At 41.1% G+C, this 20,040-nt stretch overlaps 1 protein-coding gene across 2 annotated transcripts in view; it reads left to right on the forward strand.

Annotated features, from left to right (window-relative positions):
* USP37 (ubiquitin specific peptidase 37) overlaps positions 1-19,672 on the forward strand; it is a 38,575-nt gene extending 18,903 nt beyond the window's left edge. For both annotated transcript variants that reach the window (XM_055718478.1, XM_055718480.1), the window contains exons 16-24: positions 1,396-1,461; positions 2,646-2,796; positions 6,496-6,748; positions 9,152-9,318; positions 11,135-11,195; positions 13,311-13,426; positions 14,683-14,752; positions 15,134-15,272; positions 16,064-19,672. In XM_055718478.1, the coding sequence (XP_055574453.1) occupies positions 1,396-1,461; positions 2,646-2,796; positions 6,496-6,748; positions 9,152-9,318; positions 11,135-11,195; positions 13,311-13,426; positions 14,683-14,752; positions 15,134-15,272; positions 16,064-16,151 (1,111 nt within the window). In that variant the 3' untranslated portion in view covers positions 16,152-19,672. The remainder of the gene's footprint in view (positions 1-1,395; positions 1,462-2,645; positions 2,797-6,495; positions 6,749-9,151; positions 9,319-11,134; positions 11,196-13,310; positions 13,427-14,682; positions 14,753-15,133; positions 15,273-16,063) is intronic.
* Positions 19,673-20,040: the final 368 nt, after the last annotated feature.

Genomic DNA, 20,040 nt, shown 5'->3' on the forward strand with positions numbered 1-20,040 from the left:
ACGCCATGTTAAGCACATATGCCACAAGGTAGGCAGTTGTCAGATCTTTTCCAGAAGACACCTGGGCAAGGAAACATTAAAATTATGCAGCTTCATATGTGCACTGCTACTTTGTAATGATGCCATCATGAGAACATGTGTGGAAAGGAAGCATGATAGAAACAGTAGAAAGAGTTGGTGGGGCATTATCTATGTAATATTTGGTCAGATAATATTCTTCTCTGTCTTCGAAAACAACTTTCTGTCCTTGTTAAGAGTTTGTTTTGTCCTAAAATTTATGCCTCGATCCAAAATAATCTAGATTACTTTTCACAGCACAGTTAATTCTGCTTAGGACATGTAAATCCTACCTTTTTTTGCTAATTTCCTCTCATACCTCCTGTGCTATCATTCATTTTTTACTGTCTTTCCTGTGCCACTGTAGTATCTGAGCACTACACATGCAAAAATACTATATCCTTTTCCCTGTGACAGTTATTTCTGTACAGCTGCTTGTCCTGAGACACAGAGATTAAATGTGCCACTTGTTACATAGGAAGTCTGTGGCAGAATAAAGAAAAGAAACCCTCAGGCCTCTTGTGGTCCCTACCTAACCATGGTAGCCGTTGTGAGTTAGGACACATCTGGTGTATGTGTTCAGTCATGTGGCATATGTTTTGTGCTGAATGTTTGGTGGCATTTGAGATTTACATGGATGTTTTCCAAGAGTTTGCTTTAACAATAGAAATCTTAAACACAACAAACAGCTTAAGCTAACCAGAGCACAAATACTTGAAAATATGTTTGAAATAGCTTTTCAATGGCTTCTTTAGTCATTGAAACCATTCTGATTGACCAGAGATTGGAAGGGTAACTGGGCTGGAGAGAAGCAGCCCTGGTTTGAGAGGAAGATTAGAAAAAGATTTCTGCATTAGCAGCCATCTGGTGGATAGATACATAGTGATGGAGGAGCCCATGAAAGGATTAAATGGAGCAGGAAGTTGTTTTGAAGAACGTAGGTAAGGGAGGAGAAACAGACATGGGACATTCCAGAAAACCAGCTGATCCAGATAGTAGCAGGAGACTGCGGTTTGGGAGCAGGAACTTAAGTGCTGGTGGGAATAAAAAAATAAAGGAATGGGCTGTCTTGAGATGGGAGCCCAAAGCCTTTAATTTGTGAGCTTGTCCCTAAGGGTGCATCACTAAGTGAATCAAGTTAAAAGTATTATATATGGTTTTGAACAACTGTTGTATATTTATAGTGTGATGGATTTATTACTCTAAATCTAAGCAGTTAGCAGGTACATGCTGATACTCTACTTGTTTCTTTGGTGGTGGATTTGCATGCATAGCAGACAAGTAAACATTTTTTTAAGGACTGTAACTGCTGCAATAAATACTTTGCTTTTTTAATAGTTCCCGTCCATTGAAAGCCTCCCAAATGGTGAATTCCTGTGCTATAAGCACTTCCACGCCTTGTAGGTGAGTTATAGCTCTGAAATGCCCATGGCCTGGAGTTTCATGGGATAATTTTTAATGCATTTTAAAATTTTCAAATTTTTTTCTTTAATCATTCCACTTTTGCTATTTGTTTTCTTTTCTTCCTATTTTTTATATTGTAGTAAATTATTTCAACTATTTTCATATCTGAGTTTTGTTGTGTTACGTGCTAGCTGAAATTAGTATCAGTGGTACAATTTGCCTAGTTGACATGATGACCTTAGCATTTATTTTGAGAGCCTTTGGGAACTTGTAAGCAAGCAAAGATTTTTTTTTTTTTTTTTTTCAGACAGAAGGCTGAGCATCAGAATGAGAACTGGATTTAGTTGGTACAGATGATTTGTCAGTGCCAGATATCTTAAACTAGCTTGCATTTGTAGTTGCAAGTCACATATATAAGAAGCAAAATGGTTTCTAATTCTGCAGTCTAGCTCTGTTCAGGCTCTATGGAGCCCCCATGTGTGTTGTGGGAACAGGTGGTTAGTGCCTTAAGTTTATTTGCGAAGATGAGAGGGCATTGTTTTTATAGGCTGTTTTGAAAGGCTAGTTTTTGATATAGTGAAAACCGATATTGCACTGGATAGTTTTGCGTTGTGGAATACTTAAAACACCAGTTTTTGTAATCAAGCAGAAACTGCAACTTCCCCAGACTCCCTTGTCTTCTGTTCTAAAGAAGCAAGAATTTATCTTAATGAGAGAGCAAACAGGAAAACTGAAAACCAGTGCAGATTTGCACTTTATATGTTCTAGTAATGATGTAAGAAGTCATGTGTCCAGCTTAGTAAAATTTGGAAGTCAAATGGTTTGTGTCGAGTTCTACATGTTACTGTGGACTCGACTCAAATGCGTAGTGTCTAGGATTGCTAGGTAATAAAGTGCAGAATCCTTGGCCTTAGAAGCAAGAGCCATACACTTAGTAACTTTTAACACTGTAAGTTGCTATTGCATGCTTGAAGTAGGTAGGTCAGTTAACCTAGTAAATACACTTTTTCTGAAAACCCTGCCTGCTATGTTAATAAATTGTCATTGTCAGTTGTTGCATTTTGTTCCCCAAATTGCACTGCCCTGCAGTGTGAAAGTTAGGTGTAATGTTTTGTTAATGGTTGCTTCGAAACAGATTTGTATAATGCTATAAAGTTTTATAGCCATGTTTTTTTAATTTACAGAAAATACACTTTCAAGTCAAAAAGCTCTGCAGCCCTCTATGTAGATTCTGACAGTGATGACGAGCCGTTGAAACGCTCTGTTGGCCATAGCCAAAGGTTGTGTAACATACAGAGTAGAGATCAGCAACAACTGCAAGAAGAGCCAGAAAAGGTAAGGGAAAAAAACACAACTTTTATGTATTAGTTCCTATATGTACTTGTCTGGCCTGTTGTGCTTTTCTTAGCACAGATTGTGAGTAAAACTGATGTAAGATTGAAAGGTGGGGGTTTTTCTCCTAGTTAGCACTACAATGCTGGAGGGGAGTGCTTTGCTAATTGACCTCTCTGTACAGTTGTCTTGGGTTCCCACTGGGAACAGAGGTAATTGTGTTGCAACTGCACTTGAGTTTTCAGGTTATGTATACCAGCTGCTTAGCAGTTTTGTCAGTCCTTTGGGTAACTTTCACTAATAACGTTCCCAGGCTGAAATGTAATGGGCTGTCAGTAATAAAATTATGCAGTAAATCCCTTGATTAAATTAGATCCAGTACAAGTTGGGCTAAGCAAAATATTCAATTGAGACAACTTCTTGCATATTCAATCTGTGTCCCCTTTCAAGTGTGGCTTTTTAAAACTTTCAGAAACTGAAGCTATCAGTCCTTGGAGGACACGTAGAATTGTGTAGAGATCAAGTTAATTGATGTAAAGGCACAGTTAATTTCTAATTGCCTTTGAGCTATTCATTGTGACTAGTGTTAAAGTTACCAAGATTATTTTTTTTGCCTCTGTCACGGCAGTGTAGCAGGTAGGTGAGTTGTGTGGGAAGGAGTGATGACCCCCAAGGGAAAACAAGAAGCTTAGAGGATTATCTTGCAGTCCACTTTCTTCTATTAAGAGTAGTGCAGGTCTAGTGCTTAGGACAAGTGTCCTGCATCTCTACTTCTTTAAAGGTTTTGACGGTGTTCATGGGGTTATTTTAATCAAGCAGGACTTGGGGTCTTGATTATGGCATTAAAGGACAAGTGTAAAGCTGGCTGAATAGCAGTAGGTAACAAGAGGAAGATATCTACAGTTTCTAATCTGATGCGAGGATCCTCATCCACTCACTATTTAAGAAATAATAAAATAAATAATGAGTATTAAATTTTCAGAAGACCCGGAGCTGGGAAGGGCTGCCGTTATGATGAATCTCAGAACTACAATTTAGAATGATCTTGACAAATCTGAGAGACTGCATAAAAATAGGAGGGTGGTTCAGTAGGAACAGGCTAAAGGTGCTAATCTTAGCAGGACTAATCAACTGTAAATGTGGGACGGAAACAGCTGGGAAAGTAGTGGGCCTTCAGAAAGGGTGTGAAAGGTAACGGTCACAAGGTCAGGCTGGTTGAAAACAGAAGTGTATAGACAGAGGCATAGCCTGCAGGTTGTGTGATGTAACCCTCCTTTTTTCTTCAGCATTGAGCTTTAGATGGACTTATGTGTTCAGCTTTGGGACTGAAAAGAGTTGTAGATTAACTGGAGTGGCACCAGAGGAGAGGAACATGAATGGTCGGAGATCTAGAAAGGAAGATTTTGGGGGAAAGAGCAGGCAAATGAACTTGGGTCTTAATAGTTTAAGTAGAAACCTAAGCAGGGTTTGTGTCTTCAAGGAAGGGGAAAAAAATGAATAGGAACACTTGAGCTGTTTTCTGTGCCCTTGGTGGATAGAACAAGAAGTAATAGACTAAATAGCAGACAGTAATTTTTAGATTCAATATTAGGGAAATTTTTCTGATGCTCGTAGGGATAGAATGTGGTGCCTTGGGAGAAAGCAGATAACTCTTTGCTGAAGGTCTCGGGAACAAGATAGGCAACTGCTGTCCTGCATGGCACGTCTATAGCTGGCTGCAGGTAGGAGAAGGAAACTAGCTTGCCTTTGAAATCCCTCTTATGTATAGAAGTTTTCCAAAGTGTCCTACATGATTCTTCCTCAAGTTTTGTTTGCGAGGAAGTGTAGGTAGTCTCTATCGCATAAATATTGTTGTGGGAATAAAGTCTATTAATTTGAATAGCAAATTAATTACAGGCTTTCTGGCCTGTTGTGGGAATGAGACGGTAGCGGTGATGATTCCACATAAGTGACTTTATTCTTTGTGGCCATGCACATTGGGCACTCCTCAACCACAGGCTTCACCAGCTATCTGTTATCACTCAGATCATCTGTCTTTCTCAGTGTTGTCCTGGGAGGACCTGGCCCTGGTCCTTGGAAGTGGCATTACTGCCGCTGCACCGTTTCCCTTGGTGTGCTTCTCATAGCGGCATTAGGAATTCAGCAGTCACCCCACACAGCCGGTATATCCCCTGTTAGGCACTGCCGGCACAGCGGGGCTATATAACACTGGGTTGTAGGGGCAAATAGCAGTTATCCATCTAAAGTGGGCAGGACTGCAATTCCTGTGATTTCTGCCTCTGCAGATGAAGTGATATTTGAAGTACTTTTAAAAAATACTTACCTAAAGCAGCCTGTCTTAAAGCCTAAGCTACTTAAAATCTACGCAAATAATTTCTTGTAGAAAAGTTATATTCAAATAACACAGAGGTGCTGCCAAGTCTTTACAGTCCAGCCACTGAATTAATGGTAGTTGTTGGCAAAGTGCCTGGAACTAGGGTTTGCTGAAGAGCTAAACCAGTTTTGATGTTAGTAGCCTACAGGTGTAGAGAGAGAAATCAGAAAGCTTATAAAACAGGTACCCTGCTTCCCTTATTCAGCATGAACGTGATTGAGGAGAGAGGTTTAAATTTGTCAGTTCTAAATCTTGGAGGGCATGATGTCTTGAACAAGCAATTTAATTGGCTAATTCATTTGCTAATCTTGTTTGATAAGCCAGTTTTAATACAAAATGTTTACTATGTAAAATTAGTCTTGCTCATCAAAGGCTTGCTGTATTTAAGTAAAAAGCAGCAGTGCAAATGTATTTTTGTTCATTTTAACCAAGTTCTGAGATCCAGCCAAATGCAGTTGGGAATGAGACCTGGATAAGTGCATTCTGATAGAAACTGTTTCCCCCCATTTTTAACATAAAATAGAAAAAATAAATCTAAGCATATGGTAAGTAATGTAATTGTGTAAATATGTGTACATGGAGGTTAAGCTCCTGATTAACAGCTAATATCAAAATGATTGAAATTACTATATTAGTTGCAAATCAGTATGGTGTAGGAGTTGATGAGTGTCAGTTTTAGGGAAATAGCTAGAGAGGGAAAAATTCAGATTAAGGCTAAATTGGAAGAAAGAAAAAGCACTTTAAAGTCATTCTGTTGTTTGTAGGAAGAAAATTCCTCCCTTTCTTTGGTTAACTATTTTCTTACTAGGTTTGCAGAGTCCTGCTCACCACCATCCCCCTATCTTTCATATGGCAAGTCTACAGCACCAAACCTAATTTTAATTGCTCTTCATACCAGCCTCATTTCAGTTTCTATTCTTCCGTCCATGTGTGCAATTACTCTCATGTTGCTGCTTCAGCCTTTGTTAACAAACTTGCGATTTTGCTAGTTGTGCCTCAGCACTGACTTGCCAGAGGCTTGAGGGTTCATCAGAACCTAAATGTGGAACCCATGTGTTGAAGGAAAGGAAGAAGGGAAGAGTTACCTTGTGTATGTTAATCCACAGGGCCTGTAAAAACTGGGTTGTAATTTATATTTAAATGTTGTTCCTTGGAGTGAATGTAGCTACAAAGGTTGTCTCTCCATTGAGTCTCATAATTATCTGTTTAATGTTGACAGAGCCAAGCTCCCACTCCCTGGAGTTAATAAATAAAATACATCAGCTTTACATTTCTGTGGTGGTTTTATATACCTGTTTATTTAAGCACTTATCATAACTCCATTCTAGGGTTCAAAAAGAAGTAAAATGGAGGGTGATAAACCTGAGCTGGGTAATGCTGGTTTTGATGGGATGAGCGAAGATGAGCTGCTAGCAGCTGTCTTGGAGATTAGCAAAAGGGAAGCTTCTCTGTCTCTGAGCCATGACGAAGATAAGCCCACAAGCAGCCCAGACACTGGTTTTGGAGATGATGAAATTCAGGAATTGCCAGAAAACCTGGAATCTATGGAGATGGAGAAACCCAAAGCAGCATTAGACTCAGGTAAGGCAAAGTAACCATCTTGGCTGGACTAGGGCAAGCTAAAGCAAATTACTGACAGCAGCAGATTAGTAATGTATGGTGGCAAAATCTAGGTGCAAGTGCACTACTGAAACTGCTTGACTTCCTCAGAGTTCTTTTTCCAGTTTACCTGTGTATAAAGCATTTAATTAATTCATTGAACTGTGAAAATATGTATTCTTGTATGTCTGTCACCTCTCTGATAAAGGTAAAGTCATCCTTCAGCGTTAATTTCCATTTTTTTTCTCTCCTGATTAACACGTGCTTCCACTGGTTCCCATAGCAGACAATTCAATTTACTAAGTTTTGGCAGCATCTGGAACTTAACCTTCCATAATCAGAAAGTATTGTTGTTTCTGTAGCTATTGCAGGCCGGGCAGCATGTAGCACTGTTCACACTGCTGGTGTGCAAGAGCAATGTCTGGGGTGCATAAGACTAGAATGCTTTCATAAATGTAGTTATTTTGTTACTAATTAATTTATCTCTGTAATTTTTCTAATACTTTTTCTTATATGAGAGTGTAGACCCTTGAGCATGTGAATTACAGCCTCTAACCCAGAAACACAGTTAAGTACAACAAGGAGCCTGTTTGATGTCAGTGTGAGGAAGTTGAGTGTCTTCCTTTAATTGGCTGAAGGAAATTTAAGTCTTTATAATTTGTTACATTTTTAATTCCACTAGCCTGGAAAAACAGGCCAACAGTATGCTCTCCTACTCTTTTAAGAGCCAGGAGTTTAAATATTGGGGAAAAAAAAAACCAAAACCACTCTTACCAAAAATTACACTTGTTTCAACGTAAAGCTCTTGACAGCTTTTGTGTTGGGAAAGTATGTTAAGAAAACTAAATCCGTAATCAGCCTTGTTGTTACCCTCCTTTATATACGCTGATGTTGCTTATGGGTGTGTGAAAGAGTTGTGAGAGTGTGGCCAGCCACATGAATGTATCTCTCTCCAGGTTTTCTTTGCAAAGTATAATGTAATTTTTTGAAGACTCTATTGTGACACTTAAGCAAAAAATATGTTTAATAAAAGTTTCTCTATTTTCTGATTAAGAATGGAGTTAAACACTCAGTGTTGCATTCTGCTTTCTGCATTTGGCTGTGCATGACCAAAAAGACAGAAGTACTACTCAAAGCATACGGTTTGGCATTCAGATGAGATTATGCATGTACACTGAGTTACCAGTTATGGCAGCAGAATGTGGCATGCCATGAGTTCACAATCCTATATCCTATTTAAAGGAAACTTAATTGCAAAGGATACTTTGCTATATCAGGCAAGATGATTCTAAACGTGATGGATTTAACTTGGTCCATTCCTTGTTACTGCTAGTAATAATTTTTCTTGTAAACACTGAATAATTTGTGGTGCTTTCAAAAAAGGCTAATTTGGATATGACAGAAGATGTCTTTTCTGCTACATGAGCCTCAAATAACAGTTGTGTGAGTCGAGTGAGTACTTCTTGCACTGCAAGTTCTCAAAGGTCGTGTAATAAATTCTGGTTTGTTTTTCATGGTAAGAGGATTAGACTGATGGATTATAGTGCTGGTTCTGGTGGTCTTGTGTTTAAGAGGTCACAGATACCAGAGTCTGCCTTGTATAATCCTTGCTAATAACTAATGAGCAGATGTCGAAGTCGGCGTAGGGCAAAAGTATAAAGTTTCACATGTTGCTGTGTGATAGCTGTTGGAGCAAGTCCTGACTCTCAGCTGCCAGCAAATGGGATAATCAAAGTGTCCTGCAACTGCAGGGAGATGTATGTGATAGTTGAATGGATGTTCATTCCAGAAGTTTTGTGAAATATTTCTGCCATAGTGTGTTCTCTTTAAAGGTGAACTGAAAAGTTATAATCTTCTTGCACTTTCAAAGCAGTAGACAGTGCTCACAAAATTGAGGCTCTTACCTGAGGAAACGAGTTGACACAATTTAAACAGTACTTGAGATTTGTATTCCCTCCGCCTTGCATATGGTTTGGCTTTAATTGTGGCTTCATCTGTAGTACTCCAAGGTATAATATGCAATGCAAATTTTTGTAATCCATAGTTCCTTCTAGAGAAATTCAAGTGTCGGCTTCATGGCTGCAGAAACCTAGTGGAGTGTGACATCTTACTTCAGTTAAAAGTTGCTGTTTCTGAGTGAACATCAAAGGCTAAGAGAACAGGATCAGGGGATAATCAAATGGTTCATCTTACACCTGTTAAAATAAATGCAAGACTGCACTTTGGAGCTTTTTCCATTTGACTCTGTGAGGTTTTTTATGGCTGGTGAACTCTCCCTGTCAATAGATGTCACTGTGCTACAAGGATTGTGGTGATTTAAAGGGGATTTAGCTGGTAACATAATGAAGACCCAGGAAAGCATAACTGTAATTTCTGATTCCTCAGGTCCTGCCAATTTCACTGAGATAACTAAAGATTTTGATGAGAATAAGGAAAACAAAACTCCGGAGGGCTCCCAGGGGGACGTTGACTGGCTACAGCAGTATGATATGGAGAGAGAGAGGGAAGAACAAGAACTTCAGCAGGCACTGGCTCAAAGCCTTCAAGAGCAAGTAAGAAATAAAGTTTGCTTCCTTATCTTCCCCACACTGGAAACCTGATGGCTAAAGGAAAAACTTGTGTTCCAACAGTAACTGCAAAGGGATTCTGCTGCTTTTTTTTAGAGAACCAGATGAAAAAAGGTTTGGGTTTCTTCTAGCTTCAGTGTCAGTAGTCATGGCACTGAATACGTCTGGGTACATTTTGTATGTGCTTTGGAAGCCATATATCACATCACAGACCTGTGGATTTCTCAAAGCCTTCTGTGCACATTTATACACTGTCTTGTAAAATCACATAAAAACCAGTTATAAACTGAACAAAACTCTTAGTATCTATCACCAAGAACCAAACCCACCTTTAGCTTCCCTGAAAGTTGCTTCCTGCAGTGTGTCATGTCGAGACTCAGTGAGAGAGGCAGGTTTCAAAGCAAAAGCTAAGAACGGCCGTGGCAGGTCAGGTTAAAGATCTGTCTGTCCCAGTGTCTTGTTTCTGGTACTACCAAGGAGGGGGATGCTTAGCAAAAATATAGGAACTGAACATTTATGTGACCCTTCCTTGTTAGAAAATTGGAAAAAGGATCCCGAATAATTTAATCTAAAGTAAGTCCTTTAAATTAGACTTGGAAAGAATTGGGATCTTCGGTTGTATGCTCACCATCTGTATTCCACTTGAATTTCAAGACCTGTAACTGATTTCCACAAGTTTAACCGAGCTGCTGAGAGTGAAGCAAGTGCTTAGCCACGTCTTTCTTTAAATAGGTGCCCTTGTCTGCTCTCTATTAATACTAAAGCTGTCATGGTTTTCCTTATGAGATCTGATGTTTCCATGGCTCTTGGATTTTTCTCTCCCATTGCTCATTATGAGGTGCTGGTTGGTATGTTCCATGCCAGATGTAGCTTTGATTCAGCAGTGCTGAGTAGTTTAACAAAGATTCCCAAATGCTTTAGAAATAGCGAGATAAAAAGGCCTCATGCTAATAATGTAAAACTGCCCTTTGAGCGTTGTTCTGCTACAGTTCTGAAGCAAAAATCTGCTATTCTAATGATTCAGGCATGGAAATGTAGTAGCTGTGGTTATCTTGATTTGAAATATGTAGTTAGGGTTCTGCGTTCAGGTGCATGAAAGCATTCAAACCCTGAATTAAGAAGCCAGCTCATTAAATATTATTGACTGGCTTGCTGTAGCTCTGAGCTTTCAAGAGTGGTGGGAGGAACAGGAGCATGATATTATCCAAAGATTAGAAAGGTTTGTTGACTTGAGGTTTCTTTGCTACTTGTTCATGGTATTATTTTTAATACCTGGTTGTTTAGTGGTGTCTCTTTTTTGCATCCTGCCTTTGTGAATTACACCTGTTAACATGAAACCACTGGCTCTACTTTCAAATGGCTTAAAAATAATAAAGTATGTCAGAATTTAACAACTCTGTCCTCAGCTGGCTTTGGGCAGAAGTCGTCTAAATTTTGCCGAAGTGTGAGGAGCTTTGTGTGTAAGTGACAGCTTTCCTTAGCGAAGAGTTGCAAATTCATTCAGATGCTTTTCAAATTAATGATCCAAAGAAAGCGTTTGGTCTTACTAGAGACTTGCTCTGCTGCATACCAAACTTCAGGAGCTTTGACAAGCCTTAATGAAGGTTTGTCCCAGGTTCTGTTGCACGGGAACATTGGACTCTCACTGGTTGCAAACATTCCTTCACACAGAACCTTTAATTTACAATGTCAGGTTTGTTGTAGAAACCAGAGCAGCACAGTTTCAATGGAAAAAGAGCACCACAAGAATTTTAAACAGTGAAGTGTCTCAATGAGCTAAGTTTTGTTCTCTTCCCATTAGGAGGCACGAGAGCAAAAAGAGGATGATGACCTCAAACGAGCCACGGAATTAAGTCTACAAGGTGAAACTTATTTAACTTCTTCCAGGATGTTGCTTTTGAGGGAAAATAGATCTGTATGTATGAGTGCAGCTCCTGAGTGTCTGTAAGTCAGCTGGGATTTCATGTTCTTCTGGTGTGTGCTTTGTTGTGTTTGGCTTTGCTCAGGTCAGCTTTTCTTGCTCTTAGTTGCGAAAGCAAATGCCAGGAAAAAACTTAATTTTTCAATTACTTATTTCAGTCTCTTGAGTTTTTACTTAGATGTATACATCTATATATATATGATATTAAATATATATTATATATTTAATACATAATATTAATCTAGAGGGACCAAAATGGACCTTGAAATTTTGCAGTCCCATCAAAAGCCAGCATGCTAATGGCTCTACTCAGAGTGTAAGGATTATTTCTTACTTGCATTGGTATTTCAGTGCAAGTGCTGTATCTGTCTGTACAGGATGGGAGGGAGGGAGACCTCACTGCAAGGTATAGCTGTTGGGGGTGAAAAAAGAAACCCAAAATTCACTGTCTTCTCCAAATCCAGACAGTGTGGTGAGCCTCAGGCACTGTTTAACATTTGTGTGAGGCTGGCATGCAAGTGATTTCATACAATCTGGCAGGGCAAAGCATAACCAAGAGAAATTTCCTGCTCTGAAGAGGGAGAGGCAGGGGGGATAAATTATTGTGTTAAAATACTCATAGTTGCTCAGGCACCTTTAAAGGCCCTCGGTTATTACTGGATGAACCTGTGTATGCTTCTGAAGAGAAGCTGAATGCTGTTTAAGCATCCCTCGACCTGAGTTCTGTTCCCTGATAAGCTGTGGTAGACTGAATGCCCAGTCCTTCCCAAGTCTTCCTTGATTTGTGTCCAGGAAGAATTCAAGGCTAGAAATCCTTCCTCCTCCTGATTTGCAGTTGCTTGACTTAAACATGAGCGTTGCCTTGTGCTTCTCAACTTCCTACTGACTCATTTGTAAGGCATCAGCCAGCAGTCATTCAAGGAGGTGCTAATAATCTTGAGCCTTATAACTGGTAGTATTTGTCTAAGTAAGGTTCCTAGTAGTGCTGCAATCAATGAACTGCTCATCATCCAGGGGCTGTTGGTGAAGTGGTGTTTAGCAGTACCCATGGCAAGCGCTTCATGCAGATACCTACTGAAGTGGCTGCATTTCTTGGCTGTAAGTCTAGCTTGCCACAGCCCAAATTAGTATAGAAATCAGCAGGAAAATATTCTCAGTTAAAGGGATTTGTCTATAAACTTCCCAAGAAGACTATACTAATCCAGAATGTGATGATTTAACAGGGCAAACAGTGCGTTTTGTTTTTGGCAAAACATCTCCATCACAACTGGCATGATAAGTCTCATAAAAAAACACAGTCCTGAGTGTGTCCTGTTAATCTCAACTTCTCACCCACAGGACTTCATAGCTTTAATTTAGCTGGTGAAAGCATAGCTACTTCTCCTAATGAGTACTGTACAAAATCTTAAATTAGTTGGGTAGCTGCAGAATCCCAGGAAGTTTGGAACAGTGTGTACAGGGAGTAGTGGTGCCTTCCGGCTCTTTACAGAAAGCTGCCTGCATTTTGCTCAGCCAAGCAAACTGGAAGTTCCTGCGGTGAGCAGCCTTCTTACCATTGAAAACAATGAAAAGATGCCTGCTGCCAGCAGTAGCGTTTTGATGCCAGTTTTAATTGAAAGATGCACTTTGTTATTGGAACTTATAGTTAAAACTGTAATTCATAGCTTCTCGTTGCAGAAACTTACAGTTCACTGACCAGACTGGCTGTACTTCTTTTAATGTCAGTCCTGGCTGCAGACCACTGGTGCTCTGGAGTGAATTGGGTGTTTAAATGCTCTTTTATCACCCAGCTGTCATTTGCCATCATGCCCTTTTGTAAAAGTATGAGACAGATGATGCTAAAATTAATTCTGTAGTCCAAGATACTTTCCTTAATTATTGCTCTGACAAGTTGGGAAGGGAGAGAGGTTTTATTTGGAAATTCCAATATCTCCTGCTTTCCTTGCGTTAGGATTTTACTATGCTTGTTTATGTGGGTAGATATACCTCAACCTGTTGTGAATTCCTGCGCGTGCCACAGCTTCTCACACAGTGTCATTGTTTCCATGCTATCTAGAGTTTAACAGCTCACTCCTGGACAGCATTGGTTCTGATGAAGACTCTGGGAATGAGGATGTTCTTGACATGGAGTATTCAGAAGCTGAAGCAGAAGAGCTGAAAAGAAATGCTGAGGTGTGATCTATGATTTCAAAAGCCAGCTGAGAAATATACCCGATCTTGACCATCAGTTTAGTGTTGGAGGTAGTTTTACAGAGCAGGTATAGAGTCTAGAAAGGTCTTGTGTTCAAAAGTTAAGAGAGTGAAAATTTCTGTCCTTAAGAGTCTGTCCTATTGTGTTATTTTAATTTTAAAGAAACAAAACTAAGTGGTTGCAGAGGGTCTCTGAGTTTCTCTGAGATGTGGACAATGGTGAAAAGGAAACAGTAATTTTATAGCAGAAATGTCCCAGTGCATATAAAGCAGTGGGCTTGAAATTTTTACTTGCAGAGAGAGAGGACTTCAGCCAGCGTGGTAGTTTAGTTGCAGCATCATGGGCTTCTAGATCTTGCACCACCAGAACTGAGATGTTGTGGCAGGATTGTATTCCCATTAGGTGAAATGTAACTGTAACCTAGGCTGTGCTGCCAGCCACTTGCACGCTCAGGCTCCACATAGCAGTGTTGTGAAAGTTGCCTGCTTGCCTCAGCGGAAGGAGTACTGTGTAGAGTGGAAATAATTGGAGTTTCTTTGAGTAGTTTTTATTTTCTTACAATCCTTCACCAATTTCCTTACCCTTAAACCAAGAGTTACGTTTTAAGAGTGTTGTTAGTGAATGGTATCGGTAACATTTCCTGGTCAGAGAGGATTAAAAAATAATTGTCAAAAGCCAATTACTGTTGTTTAGTTTTATTGTCAGTGAATAGACAGAGCATATTTCCTGCATGCAGAGAGGGCACTGTCTGCTGACGTTACAGGTGCAGGACAAGAGAATCTGGGCTACACATCTAGTATTAACTGTTAAGTGTCTTTGCCATTATGAAGGGTATTTCTCTGATATTTCAGAAGTAAGAGCATGCTGTTTCCTTTTTGCTTTTCTATGTTTATTTGGTGGATTAATTCTGACATCAGTGGAAGTTGCTCAGGAAATGATTGTTTAGAAAACTTGCGGCGTAGAGTTTGTGTGAGCATCTGTTCTGAGGTCAGAGTGGCTCCTTTTTTTTGCATGTTCATTGGCTTGCTGAAAGACTGAAGAAGATGGAAGGCTTTTTCCCACTTCTGGAAGAACTCCTTGTTTGGTCTGAAGCAGGGTGTGTCTCTGTAATCCTTGATTGGGTTGCAGCTTTGAATATAGTAGCCAAAGCTGGTATCTGGGCTATAAATCTTCTTGTCCATAAGCTACGTGGGACAAAAGTGAATGCCTAAAAGCTTTAATTGAACTTTGTTTTCAGACAGGAGAGCTTCCTCACTCCTATCGTCTCATCAGCATAGTTAGCCATATCGGAAGCACATCATCTTCAGGTAAAAGATACCATAATTTATCCTTCATCTCTTATCTATCTTAAAAAAATCTGTAATACAGAATTACCGTAGGAGGATTATTTGCAGAGAAGAGTTCAGGCAGCAAAGCAAGTCTTCCATCGTGCCTTGCTGCTGGTGGGGGTGCAGGCTGGGGATGTCATGGTGCCTAACTGCAGCATGTGGGCAGTGTACTGCTTATGGGGTCCATGGAATTGCTTGTGCTTCTTACCCATTCGTGGACCAGGTATGATCCAGGGACCACGATCTTAAGAGTCTTCTAGCATTTAAATCTGACATAGGTTGCTGGACCAGGGTGTCTAGCTAAACAGCTTACTGGTTGAACTGCAGCATGAAAAGAAAGGTGTGTTCTCTGTGTTTAAGGTCATTATATCAGTGATGTCTATGATATCAAGAAGCAATCCTGGTTCACCTACAATGACCTAGAAGTGTCTAGAACTCTAGAGGCCACCGTTCAGTGTGACAGAGACAGAAGCGGGTACATCTTCTTCTACATGCACAAGTAGGTGTCTTGGGAAATTTCAGTGCTAGTAATTATTACCTCCTCTCCTCTAGTCCTCTTTGCTAGGATGAAAAGTATCTCCATGTATTTGTCAGAATTGTATGCAAGGATGACAAAACTGAAGTCCTCAAGAGTTCAGAGGCATGGAATTGTATGTCAGTAATACATAGGGTTTTAACAAGACACATTAAATCATATTTTAAGGAGGGGGTTCAGTGTCTCAGCTGTATATACTTGCATCAGGAATCATAATGGAGCTTGGATTTTTTCCTGAAGTGCTGTGATACTTGTAAATGCCTTTATCCCTGCTCCTAGTGGTTGTGTTGTTGCAGCTGTGGTCATCTCAGGACATGAGGAAGGTGAGGTTTGTAGGTAGAAGAGGTATCTTTTCAGGCATAAGAACTGAAGAAGGGGGTTTGTGCCTCAGTTTGTCCCCTCCTTCTGTCTTTACTGGTTGCTCTAAAAAAGGATATTACTTCATCTACAGATTTGGTCCTGTGTTGCTTCTGATCCTTTTACCAGCCAGGAGTTATTTTCACTATTGTTACTGCTCTCTGAGGCTTACCACTGACCTTATTCATTGTAATAATGGAAAAAAAAAAAAAAAAAAAAGTCCTGTGGGATTCAAGGAGCCTTGCTTAGAGATGCCAGTTAAAGACACCTTTCTGTACCAGGATCTGTGATGCTTGAGTTAGTAGATGAAATCCAGTGGCTGATTCCCTCAGAGCTATCTTTCATAGCAGTTTGTTGTTGTACGTAAGTTTCACTGTTGGTCTTTCTCTCTGTTTTAGGGATATCTTCGATGAGTTACTAGAAACAGAAAAAAATGCACAGCCACTTAGCGTGGAAGTAGGAAGATCAGTTCGTCAGCCTCTGTGAAGAGTAAAACACCTTGTTCCTCCTGAGGAACGAGGAAGATTCTGAACTTGGGCCAGACATGCAGGAGTATCAAACAGCTCAGGGCCAAAACAAGAGGAAAAAGGTAGAAATATGGGACGCTTGGTTTCCTGAACCATCTGTGCAAGTCCTGGGCCTGAAGCACGTGTTTAAACCTTGACATCCCAGAGCGATCCTCCTGTGGTTAAGTTTTTATTGTTCCTCAAATAATTTCGTCAGCATGGAGCCTTAAAGAGTTGCATCAAGCCACAAGACTACAGCTGCTCATAAACTGATTTTTAAAAAAAAAAAAAAAAACAGTGCAAAAAGAGACTTAATTTTAAAAGCCCATTCACCTGTGAGATGTGAGTGGAAAGGATTTACATATCACTTGGCTTTTTTTGCTTTTTTTTTTTTTTTTTTTTTTTTTCCTCCAAGAGCAGTTTAAGCAATAGATTCTGTAACCTGGCGTGTGTTGTGTTTAGTAATATTCACTGGAAACCCAGATCACTGAGTATATTCTTGCCAGTCATCTCTCTAACAGGCGTTTTGGAATCACTCAAGCTGATGCGTTTCGACATTCATGGGTTTGTAAGCACTCTGCTATTTACATGCGGTTCCAGGAAACAAACTGTCTGGTGCTGTGGAATGTATTGCATACCTGGTGGCAGCTCTGTTGGTTTTTTTCACCATTCACGGTCATCGTCATTTAGATGTGAGATTATATATGTGATTTCTTTTGTTTTGCAAGTTCTATTATTTGACTGCATTTTATTCATAAGGTTGTTGCATAAGTACCAATTGGAGAGGAAAGGTCTCTCTTTGGATGCACAGTATTTCGCACTGAAGTTATATTGCTTAGGGCTGCTTTGATATAACTCTGGGGGTAGGTGAACACCTTGAGCAGGCTGAGAGCAGTAGCAAAAGGTGAGCAACAGCCACTTTGTATCTTCTGGGAGGGAAGCAGCATTCTAGCATTACCCTTTCTGCACAGGCCTCAGTCATTGTGAAATGGGAATGGCGAGAAAAGGGTCTGCAGGGTAGGCTTGGCGCTTGAATTGCTCTTTGATCAAACCATGGTCTTGCCTTGGTCTTCTTGTATCCCAGGGTGAGAAGGTTTTTACTACAGCTATGCCTCTGTTCTCCTTTCTGAGGAGTGCAGAGCATTCAAACTGTGAAACTAAACCAGGTGGAAAGCTTTCAGAAAGGCCACGCTCAGCAGTAACAACACAGTTAAGAAGTGTTGCGTTTTATTGGATTTAGAGGCATGATGCTCCTTTTATAGCTTGTTTCAGCAGGGGAGGAAAGCCTAGTGACTTAATTTTTTCAGCATCTTGGCACTTACTTGGCAGGGACAGATGTTTCCTTTTGCTGGCATTTGTTTCAGAGAAGTTGTTACTGTTAAACAGAGTAGTTGCTCTTGTTTTGGCCTCTAGTTCTGATTTTTGCAACTTGAATTTTAGAGGTGAAAGATTACTTTTTTTTTTCTAAATTAAAAAAAAATGCCTTTTTTTGCTGTCAAGATATTTTCTGGGGTTTTTAAACTATTGTTAGGAGTTTCTCAGGAATAAATCAGCTGAAGCAAAGCAGACAAAACCATCAATTTAGGAGACAGCAGGCACCTCTTTCATGGGCACTTCCACGCTAGAGTTTCTCCTAGCCGGCTGGCAGGGGGATGCTTCCTCAATGGTCTCTTCACACCTCTGCGCAGCAGTGAGTGACAGCCATCGGTAGTCCTCCCCAAGCAGAGTACTTTGGGGACCCCAGTGTGGTGAAAAGACTGACTGACTTTCCAGTCCACGTGTCAGATGAGCTTGGTGGACCTGGTCAGGGTGACACCTTTCTGGTTTCCGAGCTAGGAGTGAATGGTTGTAAACATGACAGAGCATTTTATCTTGTAAGATGCAGCCAGAGTGGGTCTATATGTTAATTTATTACAAAGCATTATACTTTTCTATTGTCGATACTAATTTTGGTAGAATTCTGGGGCAATGGGAACAGGCAGTGACATGGGAGTTGTCCTTCGAACTGATGGCCCCTGTGAATGTGATGAAGAGGCTGCTCTGTCCAGAGAGCAAATCTGGTTTTCCCCAAGTGCATCCTGTGCTAGTGTTGTAAATAACTGGTATTCCTGTAGTATCAGAAGTCAGCTCTGCTTTTTGGGGTGGCAAGTTTGTTTTTGCAAGGTGCTGCACTCCAGTTAATTTATAATAAAAGCAAACATTGCCTGATTTCTCAGTGCAGTAACTTTTGTTTAAAACCAGTTTTTGTTTGGATCAACACATGAAAGGTGATGTTTGAAACCAGTGTTCCTTGTTTTATGAAAAGCTCTTGCTTATTATTCTATCCATTAAGAATTGCAGACATCTATTAAATAATTTAATTAAGCTTTTTTGTTCGGTATACAGCAGCTCAGTTGCACCTCCACCCTGGTAGGAGTGTTGGTGGAGCCCCTTCCTTGCAGAAGCCAGCTTTCTCCCTGTCTGAGAACAGTGGGAAGACAGATGTGTAATCCTCAAGGTGTGTGCTGCCCACCAGCTGTAATATTCCCAGTGCTCATGCTGTTGCAGCAGCAAGTTCAGTAAGATCATCCCTTCCAGGTGGATACCCATCCTGGGGTATAGGGAGGTGAAGTTCAGTTGACAGTCCCTGAACATGTGCAGGCTCTTCCTCCGATGGACAGTCACGGTTAAACATTTACCTGCTCCTGAATCAGCCTAGTTTTAGTCCAAGTGTGATTCAGCATATAAACACAAGGAACTCCCATCTTGCCGTTCCTCCCACCCCTTTGTTGTTTGACTGCGATAATTTGGTCTCGGTTTTTTCCCTTATTCCAAGAGGTGCAAACCAGCTCCTGTCAATGAACTGGAGCTTGTGTGCGTGGGTCCCTGGGGGGCCTTGGCGGCAGGGCTGCACAAAGAGCCTTTGAAAAGCGAGGGCCGGTTTCCCAGCCTGAGACCCAAAGTGAGAACCTGAGCAGGAGGAGGAGCACGGGGCTCTCCCGTGCCTGTGGCCAGGCCTCGCCTTCCACCTCCTGCTCAGTGCGGCACAGATAACCATCCGCCGTGCATCTTCCCACCCGCATCCCGAGGAAGGGCTGGCGGCCAGCCCAGCGTTTCCCGCTTCGGTTCACCCTAGCACCAGGCATGTGGGGAGTGCTGTGCTTTGGTGGGGGCTGGAAATAACTCATCTGCTTTGTTTTCTTTTTAATGGAGCTAATTATCCCTGTAATCACCCACCAAAGAGAAAAAATCAGGGCTGCAGGACCCCTGGCAGCTGCTGTCCGTGTAGCTCTGCTGCTGGCCTCCAGCCTTGCCTGCCACAGGGTGGCTGCTGCCAGTTTCTGCCTGCACCCCAGCTTTCTGGTTCTTTACACTGTCGATGTGGAGCAGCACTTTTCTCTGTGTTTTAGCAGACCTGTTCCTCTCTATTCTTTACAGTTTTTGCTCTTGGGTTCTCCCAGCCCCTTTTTAAACGATGTGTAGATAGATTTTTGTGAAATTAAAATATCTTTATTAACCCTCTCTTGGTTTGGGATCTTATTTCCATGCTGCCTGAGCTGATGCCTCGTGGGTGCCGCAGGCACTGGGCACTGCACCTCAGCCCCCCATTTGGCATTGGGACCTGGCTCAGTTGTCTGGGAATAGCATGTATATGGTTCTATGCCTCCTGCCCCGCCCCTCTCCCAGCATCCCAAGCAGGAGGGATGTCCTCCTCCCCTCCCAGGGCAAGGACAAGTGATCCCAGGTCTCTGTCCCCACACACGTGCCATCCCATCAGCCACTGGGCTGGTTGCATTTACCTTTGGTACCGCACGTGTTTGCTGAGGTTCCTGTGATAGCGGAGGGAGCAGCTCCAGCTGTATAGCAGACCTTTAGCCCTGAGCTGCAGC

This window comes from Falco cherrug, chromosome 8 (genome assembly GCF_023634085.1).
Source record: "Falco cherrug isolate bFalChe1 chromosome 8, bFalChe1.pri, whole genome shotgun sequence".
Taxonomy (NCBI): domain Eukaryota; kingdom Metazoa; phylum Chordata; class Aves; order Falconiformes; family Falconidae; genus Falco; species Falco cherrug.